This window comes from Plasmodium coatneyi, chromosome 1, assembly GCF_001680005.1.
Source record: "Plasmodium coatneyi strain Hackeri chromosome 1, complete sequence".
In the NCBI taxonomy this organism is placed as follows: Eukaryota; Apicomplexa; class Aconoidasida; order Haemosporida; family Plasmodiidae; genus Plasmodium; species Plasmodium coatneyi.
In genome coordinates, this window is record NC_033556.1 from 144474 (window position 1) to 156089 (window position 11616).

The window sequence follows — 11616 nt, forward strand, 5'->3', positions numbered from 1 at the left end:
CAATTGAGCGCAAAAACATGCACAGCGAATTTGCAATAAAGGGGCTCTTCTCGAAGAATACTGCTAGCGCAAACATGTAGGCATGAGGAGGTCCCCCTTGTGCACCCCTTCCAAGTCGATCGACGCATGCACATACGTAACCGTGAAAAAAGGATCTCACCCCATAACACTAATTTTTTTCTCACACTTTTGCGGAAGGTGGTATTTTCCGCTTCGGTGGGAAGAGTTATGCCCATGGGGTGGTACTCCACAAAAGAGCGAAGCCCACATATTCACATATGTAATATTTATAGATGCATGTATGTGGTGGCCCCCTCCTGTGTGCTCAACCAGGAGAAAACTCCCCCGCCCGTCACCCGTACTTGCTGACGTACTCCTGCCACAAGAAATTTATCACCTTCTGTACGAAATGGTTTTTGTTGTCGGGGAAGAAGTACTCGGAACTGTTTAAAACGATGCCCTTCGGGAAGGTGATGAAAAAGAAACTTAAATTTTTAAAAAAGGTCTGCAGGAGGGCGAACTGCCTGGCCAGTTTATCTGTCAGTTTCTTCCTACTAATGTGATCGTTATATCCACTGGAGGTGGGAATGGTTCCCTCAAAGAACGCCTCCCGAATGTGTTCGCTGATAAACCCCATATGGACTAGGTACAGTTCGTAATTATTAACGGAATAATATTTGCTATTCAAATAGTTCAGCAACGTGCTATCGTAAAGTAAAATTTTTTTCTTCTTCCGTTGCTTTTCCATGAATGAAGTTTTTTCCATATCGTCGCTCTTCCCACCATTGTTTTGGTTAGGGTTATTCTCATGGCTATCGTTTTCGTCATCATCTGATAAGTCTGAAAATGGGGGTGTATCATCAGTGTGCCAATTTTTGCCACCCCTGAAGTCATCCACGTTAGCTTCATCACTCTCCGATTCCTTCGCATCGTCCCTCTTCTTCCCATCCCGGGTAGCCCTTTCACGAAACAGCTCCTTATAACTACTTGTCAAGATGTTTTTATTCAAGTTCAATTCGAAAAAGGTAAAAACATCTTTCATACATAGAGGGACGGTCAAATATTTGGTGAAAATTTCACGTTCTCCCGAAATGAAGGCATTGTCTTCCGCATTGGAGTTAAAAAAGGTCACGTTCATATAGGAGTTATCGACAAAGTCTTGGGTATATCCCGCCGTAGCAATGTCGTCTGTGTCATTTACACCCCTGCGTATATTTCCCGGCTTAATGAACAAATTTTGTTTTTCTTTTTTGCAAAAAAGGGAAATCAATTTGTTGTAGCTTTGCCGCAACTTGGTTCTTTGATCATTATTTTTCATCATGTAAAATATTCCCAATTTTTTTAAAAAGAACATATCTTTTTGTAAAAATAATTCATTTAGCAGGTTGTTGTCTTCCGTCCGCTGTGTGTGTGTTTTCCTTCGAAACGAATTTCTCATTTTCGTCCTTACGAATTCTTCCTCGATGATGAGAAGGATTTTTGCAAGTTCGACATCCTTCGGGGGGTTGCTTTCCCCGTTGATGCTGCTACTACCAGGGATGTGGTTTCCGTTATGAGTATTCACAGAGAGGTCACCATATGAATACAACTTGCTAGAATCCAACCCGCTCTGCTCACTGGGTAATTCTTCCCTCTTCCCATCACCGCCGAAAAACGGAAATGGCACACCCTCCCCCTCAGCAAAAAACTCCCCCAATAAGCCGCTCAACTCGGTGAACGGGCCAAAATTGTACATAAAATTATTCAAAAGGAAGGAACTGTTCTTGCACTTCATGCAAAACAGAACAAAGGAAGTGACCACAATGTAGAGGTAGTCCTTGTTAACCTGAGATACACTGCACATTTGCAGCAAACCGTCTAGGATCTTCTGCTTCTCTCCAAAGTGACTATATATATACGCTAAAGAGATGCACTCTTTTACCCAAAAAAGGTGGTGAAAAAAGTGGAAGAGTTTCTCGTCATCTAATGTTAATGAGATCGTTCTTTCCCCATTTCGGAGTTTCTCCTGGGCACAGTAGAAGTCCTGTAACCTCTCCCTAAATGTAAAGTGACCCTTCGGCTCATAAAACAGGATTTTATTTTTTATCAAATTTAACCTTTTAAAGGATGCCCTCAATTTTAGCATGACGTACCCTTGAATGAGGACGGGGAAATTTTTCAAAAGTTCGTCCACGTTTATTTCGTCATCTAGCTTTTCTTTAATAATTATTTTGCACAGGTGGGCAAGGAAGTCGGCTATGCATAGCATGACGTTGAAGGGGACGTCCACGTGAGGGACGTTCTTGGGACAGTTTGCACTGGTTTGTCTTTCCCCCCGTGTGCTTTTCACCATTGGTTCTTCGCAACGAAGTCGGTCCTTCCATTTCTCACCATTTGGCGAATTGTTGACATTTTCTGCACTCCCCCCTTTGGTAATTCCACCCGCACGCAGATATACAGAGTAGTGATTGTAGTAGTTATCCCTGAAGCGAGCCAGCACCGTCTCGTTAAAAACAGTGACGAATGCGAATTTGATGTAGGAGCCCAAGTCATAGTAACTCTTCGCCGAATCCATTTCGACTTTTCCACTTGTCTTCGCACTTTTGTATATCCTTTTCAGCAAAACTTTAAGTATCGAAATGGCGTAAATCCATAAAGACGTGTCCTCATGAAACAACTTGGCACCTTTCAGAACATTCAAATAGACAAACTTAATTTCTTCCTTTTTGATTCGCTGAAAATTGGTAATACACTTAACATACATGTACTTTTCATAAGTACTAAACCAGTCGAAGTAGTTGCTGAAGTTGCAAAAGATGTGACCATATGAATTGTTGAAGCAGCTAAAAAGGGAGAAGTATTCAAATACGCTGATTCGACATTCGTACAAAATGTGCACCCTTCTTATAAACTCCTCATAAAATTGGTAATACCTTTTCATGTTCTGACTTATATTTTGCGTGATCTTTTCAATTATCACTTGGAGGAGGATGTAAAATATTTTTATCAGTTTGGTTACATAGGAGTATATGTTCAACACGGCGTCCTTTATCTGCACATCCAACTTTACATAATTTATCAGCTTCATAGTTTTTAGGAAGCTCCCCAAATGGTCAAACAGTTCCCTTCTGAAGAGCAGTAGGGACTTCACATCCTCCCCCTCTACATGGGACAGAATATTCAACTTAACCTGTTCATATTCCTTATCCTTCTTAAAAGAGTTTCCGTCAATGTCGAGGAGGTTCCCCACTCTTAAAAACCCCTTTATGTAATTTTCAATCCTCAACAAATTCGAATAAACGTGGTAGAGCATATTTTTCTTCTCTATATTTTCTACCCTAATGAGGGATTTACTTACCTCTTCATAATACTTATAGCAGAACAAATAAATCAGCGTCAAAATGGTACCGTGGTCATTCACTATAATGTCACTATTCAGTTTGTAATTATCATTCTGATAAAGGAACAAGCTAGCATCCTGTTTGGTAAAAGTGCTGGTTTCTTGTCCCAAATGATCAGTTCTCACAAATTTCTTCCTCCCCATGGAACTACTCCCCCCATGCAAAGTCTCACCCTCGTCCTCCGATTCCGAGCACGCCAAAATGTTATTCGTTGCACTTACGCATTTTTTAATTTCGAAATCTTTTTTTATAAACCTGTTCATAAATAAAATGGTCATATTGGAATATTCGTTCGAATCGAAGTAGTCAGCCGAAATGGACTCCACACCGAGGCTTCTTAACCCAATCAAATTGCAATATGAAATGAGACTCACATTTTTATCATCCTGTTCTTCAAAATACTGTACAATAATTTCGTGCATCCTATGAGATAGGAATTGCATCGTTTCTTTGAGGTTCTCACTTTGGTTTGTCTGATCTCCACCTCCCTTGACGTGTAAATAGTTACTTGTGCCCCCCCTTAAGGAGCTCTCCTCACACACAAAGCAGTCAAAATTCTTCTTGTAATAAAATGTTAAGACGTGGTAGAGGGAACAGAGACCATAGATGACGTACTTCGAATCGTACACCAGGCCGCTGCCCAGATTGGCCACAACCACCTTGAAGGTGTTAACCATTTCGTGCACATCTATCACTTTTTTTATGTAAAGGTACATCATAACGTTCGCCAGCGGGACAATCGCGTTGTCGACTTTTCTCCGTAACGACTTCACCAGGGCGTCGTAAAATTGTTTGATCGTCTCATCGAACGTGTGGCTGTTGTAGTGCTTGTATAGGTAGAAGCAGAGGTTCCCGAGAGAGAGGAAAAAGTGCAGGTTCTCACCATCGTCCGGTTTCTCATTCTCCTTTACAATGTCACTATTTTTGTCTCCCCCAGCGTCGTATGCCAAGTTGATCCCGTCCCCAGCACACAGTTCACTCCTATGTAGAGCCAAAATCGTCGAGATTTCTGCGCCGCTCAAATTGGTGTAGTAGCAGCACGAACTCAGGCACAACAGGAGAATATTCCTCACTTTGCGGATAGCCACTTCATGCAGCATGTTCGTAAGAAACACATAAAAGTTTGGAATCTGAGAAACGTTCGTGTGAATATAATTTAAGCAAAGAAAAATCAAAACAACTTCGTTCTTGTTTCCCTGCAATTTGCTATCTTCCTCCTTAATATACGAGTCAATTCGCTCATAAAAGAAATTTAAAATCTCGTTAATGTCGTTGTTGTGCTTGCATAGGACACTCAATACGGGGTAAAACACATACACGTTCAGGTTGTCCTCCCCTATGATTCGCTTTATTTCTTCGTACATCCTGTTGCAGATAAGTTCATATGTGACTCCTTTCTTCGCTGCTCCCGGAGGGGGTGCACTCCCCTTCGATTTATCAACAGACTTGTCCTGTTTTGGCACTTCCCCCTCAGCTGCCTTCCCCTGTACGTTCAGAATGAACTCCTCCCCAGCGTCAAACTTCCTTTGCATCTTCTCGAAGAAGCAATTCACCACGTAAAAAAAGAAAGAAACATAGTGGACGTGAAAAAAGGGCAAGTTCTTCAAAATGGAAATGACCTCCTCAAGGTGCTGGAACTTATCGGTAAGAAGTAACTTCACATAATAATTAAAATTAGAAATTTTATCATTCTTAATGTTTGAGTAGAAAAGTTTGTAGAGGACCCTCACCAGGTGGTTGCTGTTGCTGTTATTCTCATTCCTCAGGTTGTACAAGGACATGTTGTTCATTTCGTCCTTCAAAATAGCCTTTTGTATGTTCTCATAAATGTTTTCTTTCAACCCGCTTTTCATAAATGATTCATGTATGAAATTCTTGTCGAAGAAGAGACTCAGCAGATTCTTTTTCTCTTGCACATTTAGTTCGCACATCCCAGGGTTGCCTCTATACATTGCGTTGCTACTGTTTCCAATTGGATGGTTTATATAGTGAGGATCATCATCTGGTCCGCCTTCCCCTGGTTCGAAGAAACCCCCACTGTTACTAATGCTACCCCCCTGTGCGTTTACATCAAAATATTGGTAATACACTGGGTAAACCACCGACATGACGTCAACAATTTCACCCAGGATGCTCTCATCGTTCTTCCCGCTCAGCAATTTGTACAAGTCTTTAAAAATATATTTCAGCTTTGTATGGTATAGAATATCATACTGCTCAGCGCACAGCTTTTCCTTCTCATAAATCATGTGCTTGATGTAGTGCCTTGTGAAGCAAATGACGGAACAGATGATGTCTTCCCCGCTGTTACCTCCACTACACACCGCATTCTTTAAAAAATTCTTCTTCAGCAAATTATAAATAATTTCAAATTCTATGTACTTCTTCATCGAGAGGATCACCAAAATTAGTATGCTCATTTTGATGATGCCATTTTGGACCTTCCCAATATAACCCTCGTGCGAAGTCCAACTTTTGTATTTTTTAAAAAAGGAATTTATCAGCTTTATTATGCTGTTTATATAATAGCTGACGTTGTAAAATCTGCATAGCTTCAACAGGATGAGCACATTTTTTAAGTCAAAAAGTATGCCCACATTTTCCTCCGTCATGTAGTCGATTGTGTTCCCGTTTTCAGTACTATCGTTGTGATTTTGTTCACTTAGGGGGGGATTCCCCTCTTTGCTGCTCTTCCGGATGATGTGTTTCTTCTCTACACCCATGTTGTCCTTCCCACTGTGGCTTGCCACCTCGAAGGTACCCTCCACATACTTGAAATATTTGCTGATTATATTTTCGTTCACGTCCACTAATTTATCGTAGCAGTGTAAGAGGTACAACTTGTTGAACAGAATCTGGTCGAAAAGGTTCCCCTCCGTTTTATGGTAGTAGTATCCTCCCCTTTTCCCTCCCTCACATGCATCCGATTCTATCCCATCTTCAGTGGGGCACACTGACAAATCTTCATTCCCCCCCGCTTGGCCATTTCCACTGTTCAGCAAAATACAAATGCAGTTATAGACAACAGGAATATTCCTATCGCTGCATCCGATTTTGGTCAGCATGTGCAGGATTAGGCTCCTCAACACAAACGCATGCCGGTGCGCATCTCCCTGGGGGGTAGATTCATCAGAGGGAGAAAACCCCCCCATTTTGAAGCTCCCCCCCTGTAGTACGCAACTCGAGAAAGACATCTTATATACAAAAAGCAAAGAAGGAATAAACCTCAACAAATCAAACGAATTTATTAAACAATAATATGACATAAATTTAAAAACGTAAAATAAATTGCACTCAAATAGAGACAATATCAACAAATTGATGTAAACAAAATTCACTTTAGATATATTTTCATTTTTCAAATTCTCAAATGTGTTAATACATAATTTTGTGTTCATTTTGGAGAGCACAAGCAATTCTCTGTTTTTGTGTACCACGTCAATGCATCGAAATTTGAGCTGATCACTTTCGCACATTTGGAAGAAGCGCATCAGATAAATCAGATCTATGTGGACAAATATTTCGTGCAGATAAAATAAAATATTATTTACACAGAGGACTTCCAAAACGTCTTCTTTTGTTAAATTATTTGCTTCACTCGTTAGGTAGTTCACCTCCTCCATTATGTTTTCCATTATGCTGAGGTGGTTTCCCCCACTCCACATCCTTCTGTGGAACTGTGTTGAGGACTTTCCTCCGTGAATACCATCATCCAAAGCGTGGCCCATGCTCATATCTTTCCCCCTTAAGTAGCCCAAAAAAGAGCTATTATAATTTGTGAAGAACGTAACCCACTTACTTTTCAGCCTTTTCGAGGTGTCCATAATTCTTCGATTGATCCCGTTCGAATTTTCTTCCTTCTTCTGGTTAAGGTTGTACTCCAGATGAATAGGAATTGTTAAACATAGAAGCAACGGTGAGACGTTAAATTGGAATAAGTTCATCTGGTGGGGATTCCACTTGGAGCGGATTGAATTATTATCCCCCAGGACACTTCCCTCCATTTCGCTCATATTAGTATAGGCTTCTTTTTCACCTCGCCTTGATTTTGTTACCCTCCCCCTTTCACAGCAGAATGGATCCCCATCATCTGCATCACCAACCAAGTTGCGTTCTTCACATGCCACATGGGCGTCCTCACTATCCCCCTCCTTTTTAGTGCCTTCATCTAGTATATTGGCAGGCGTATTGCTCCCCCTGAGGAACACCCCATTTGGGTAATAAACCTCAAGCAGCATATCTAAACATTCCAGAATGTAAATCACCGCTTCATTCTTGTCAATATTTAAATTGTGAAACACCAGAATGAGAAAAAATAGGATCGTTTTTAACACGTGGTAAAATCTGTCCTTCAAGGAATGCACATTCCGTCTTAGCAATCGCAGAAACCTCTGCAACGGCTCCTGCACACACCCGTTAAGGTAACTTATGTCGTATATTTTGAGGGCAAATATGAGGAGAAATAGGACCAGGTGTTTTGTCCTTTCTTCGGCGGCAGTTTCGGTCAGTTGGTGGGTGTTCGTCTGGGCTTCGTCAGATAGTTCATCATTGGACGTTTCATCGTTCATTACCGCACCATCCTCTTCATCACTGTCTGTTTCTTCGTCGTCCGTTTCTTCATCGTCCTCCCCCTCCAAGCCCAGCTCCCCACAAACGATGCCCATGCAAAGCTCCAGGTTGTACGCGTTATACACATTGCGCAGGTTCAGTATGCACAGCGCCACGACGTACGTATGCAGGACCCGGTTTCTCCTCACCATTTCATTATTCAGCAGTATGTGATACACAGTGCCTATTTCAAATTCATCACAGTAGGCAATAATTTCTTTAAACACATTCACAACGCGTGCACACAGTTCGTCTTCATTTCTGTGCGCATTCATTAAGATGACCTTTTCTACATTCTTCAAAAAAATATAAAACACATTTTTGACAAAACTTTTATCAATGGTGATTAGTTTTTTTAAAATGTTCACCAAGTTGATGTTCTTATCGTCCACGTGGTTGGTTTCATCCTTGACATTCTGCTCCTTAGAATGCATCAGGTAGCTTTTTTGAATATCACCATAACTATGGAAAAAACTTTTTTTTTTTTTTTTTTTTTCTCCTTCCATATCAGACTCGCCATGCTCCTCATGTAGACCTCTCACAAACAGGGTGAAGATCGTTTCGATCAGGATGTTCACCAAATCGTCATTGCAAATTAGGTGTTTGGAATAATTCCCGCTCTGTGGAGGAAACCCATTTTTGCTGCTCTTAATTTGAAAATCTACATAAATTTTATCAACTAAATAATTTATATGCACACATCCATTGAGAACACTGTTGCAAATGAACTGAAAAATAATTTTTTTGGCATTTACAAATTCACGACTAAAGGTACACAGGTTTTTCCTTCTCAAGGCAAAATAGTAAGCATCTTCTTCATTCACCTTTTCGATGTTTTTATTCTTCACGCATATTTTATACTGTTTGCTAAATTCCGATTTATTTTTCCTCCCAGCATTTAAATGTAACTCCTTGCTCCTTTTCAAAAGGTTATAATTAAACAAAAAATTCTCATTGTAGGTGTAATTATTTTCCTCTAAAAATATGTCAATAAGTTGTATCACTACGTGACTGTCTTGTCTTTTTCCTTCATTCTGATAAATTGCATTTAAATTTTCCAGAAGGATATTTTCATTTTGCGTGTACTTTACGCTTTCTACAATTTTGGCTTGTCTCTTTTGCTCCTTTTCGTTCATATTTGCAGGTGGTCTTCTCGTTGCAGCGAAATGGGTTTTGCGCTGTTCACGAGACGACTATTCTTACTTTAGCTGAAATGCGTTACAGGTGAAGAGATGCCCTTTTCTTGGCAGTGCCTCTTCTTTCCGTTCCCCTGGACCGTTTCAACGTCGCAGCAGGGGGGGAACAGGAATATCCACTCTGCTATACTACACGTATGCTTACAGCGCATAGGTGCATGTAGGCTTATTCGTGTATACGCGTTTAGCATATGCCCCCTGCGCAGGATAGCTCTTCAATTTTGCTATCTTAAAATGCACATTTTAGTAACTAAAAAAAAGGAAAAATAAAAAAAAAAGAGGCATTTCCTATATATGCATGTGGTGGGTTGTTCTTGCGGCGGTATATATATTCGCTGCATTTATTATTTTTTTTTTACTTTTGCCATTTATTCATCCCGTCGTGCGTATTGCGCCAAATGGAGAGTACCTTATTGGAATTTTTTTTCTCTCATTTATATGCTGAAAATTCTGCGCTTACTTAACCGATGGAAAGATGCCTACCACATGGCACGGTGCTCCCACTTAAGGGCATTTTCAGTGAACCTTTAATTTTTCCGCCTTTACTTTTGCACTCTTTGGGGCGCAACTCACGTGGGAGAGAGGCACATATATGGCTGTGCATAATGTAGCAACATAACACCGTTGTATGATTACCTAAATGTACAACAACAAAAAAAAGAAAAGAACAAATCATTCCATTCTATCTTGCAAATTTATGTAAGTGCAAATTGTTCAAAGTTGTGAAAGTGCCTGTTCGTACCGCTTACTACAGAGGACCTGTTAACCCCCCACAAGAGGCTGCCATTTCTTGCAGTTGTTAAAAAGGCCAGTAAAAGGATACGAATGTTTGGCCGCACTTTTGGTCCCATTTTGTCCTTTATGTTCACACTTATTTGCGTATAAAGGATTCTTTATACATTTTGGCCAAATGGGTACGTAAAGTTCATTTACCCCATCAGGTGCCAAATGGCCTCGATCAAAGTTAATATTACCTCCTTTTTACATCTAGAACAGTTTTTACTCACTGGAGAGGTCACCTTCCAGCTCATTTGACAATTTCTCCATAACTTTCTGCGAAGCTACTATTGCATATTTGTGTATGTACACAGTTATGTACATTTCCGATGGTGGGAAGGTTAGAATCTCCTTCATGAACACAGCAGTTCCAAATCAAAGGTGTGTGCGTTATGTGGGAAGTGCGGCAAATATAGAACTGCAGTCCATCTCATTTTCTCCAACCAGCGCAGTGAACAAAGGTGTTGTAGAAGGGAACTCCTTTCACGCGGTACAGAAGGTTTTGTATGGGAAATCCCTAATTTAGCGCTATTTACCCGTTTTTAAATGTCAAGGAGCCCATATAGTATGTATCTGTTGTGCAGGTCTATTTTTGCTGACATGTGTGAATGCGCGCATGCACCAGTGAAGGCTCCTATTTGTGTATACCTCATAAGTGCTACACATAAAAGGCGCGGTACAACTATGCCATAGAATTTGACAATTTCCCCAGAAAAAAAAAAAGAAGGTTAAGAAATTTTTGTAAATAAAAATTTTAATGGCACATGTACCAAAGTGCAACATTTGAGGGGGCATAGAAAGTGGTTGTATGCTTCGGGGGAAGATAAATTACGACCTCGGAAGGCACTTAAACTTACCCTCATTTGTATTCTCTCATTGAATAGCATTAAAAAAAAAGGAAAAAATTCAGCGTAAGTTTGGCGTATGTGCAGTTACACATGTGTACAAATGCTTACGCCTCCTCCCGCATTGACTTTTTAAAAAATAAAAGATTTATTCTTACAGAAATGGCGAAGCGTTCTCATTTCTGGGGTGTTTCCTAAACCGGGCAATGCTTCGTTTGGCCGCGAAAACAAAAAAAGGTAGAACAAAAAGGAAGAACAATGGGACATGGCAACAGCACGTTCCTCTACTTCCCCTTCGCAAATACACATTTTTTTGTGAAGGCATACACGGAGCTTTTTCAAAATACACACCTCCGTTCCGCACACAGAATTAACTTAAAAAAATATATACATGTATATATATACCATATCGTTGTTTGTTAATTGTCGAATAGAACAAATTTCCCACTTATTGTCCTTATTCTTTTTTTTTTTTTTCCCATTTTTTATGTGCAAAGGTGAAAAAAAAAAAAATATGTATATTATCCTTTTTGCGTACCAACACATGTACACATAGGCAAACATAAAATACACTAAGCATTGACAAAGTTTGTATAATTTTTGTTAGGACAGTGCTAAATTAAGAGTTGACAAATATTTCGTTAATTCGGATGTTTGCTAAATGCTATGGCTGCCATGCATTTCTTTTCTTTTTTTTTTCACACTTGTATGCCACGTTTTGTCAGCTTGTTTCCCTTTACCCAATTTCCGCGATTTCTTAAAAATCAGGAAATAGGGGAACGCCCAATTCGCGATACCCTTGGAAGATTC

General features: G+C 40.1%; 1 protein-coding gene across 1 annotated transcript; it reads right to left on the reverse strand.

The window, feature by feature from the left end:
- Window positions 1-352: 352 nt before the first annotated feature.
- Window positions 353-9124, reverse strand: PCOAH_00000300 (Uncharacterized protein; the record flags this gene model as incomplete). The annotated part of the gene is made up of 1 exon (XM_020056851.1): window positions 353-9124. One exon carries the CDS (start codon window positions 9122-9124, stop codon window positions 353-355), a length of 8772 nt encoding a protein of 2923 aa, XP_019912544.1.
- Window positions 9125-11616: the final 2492 nt, after the last annotated feature.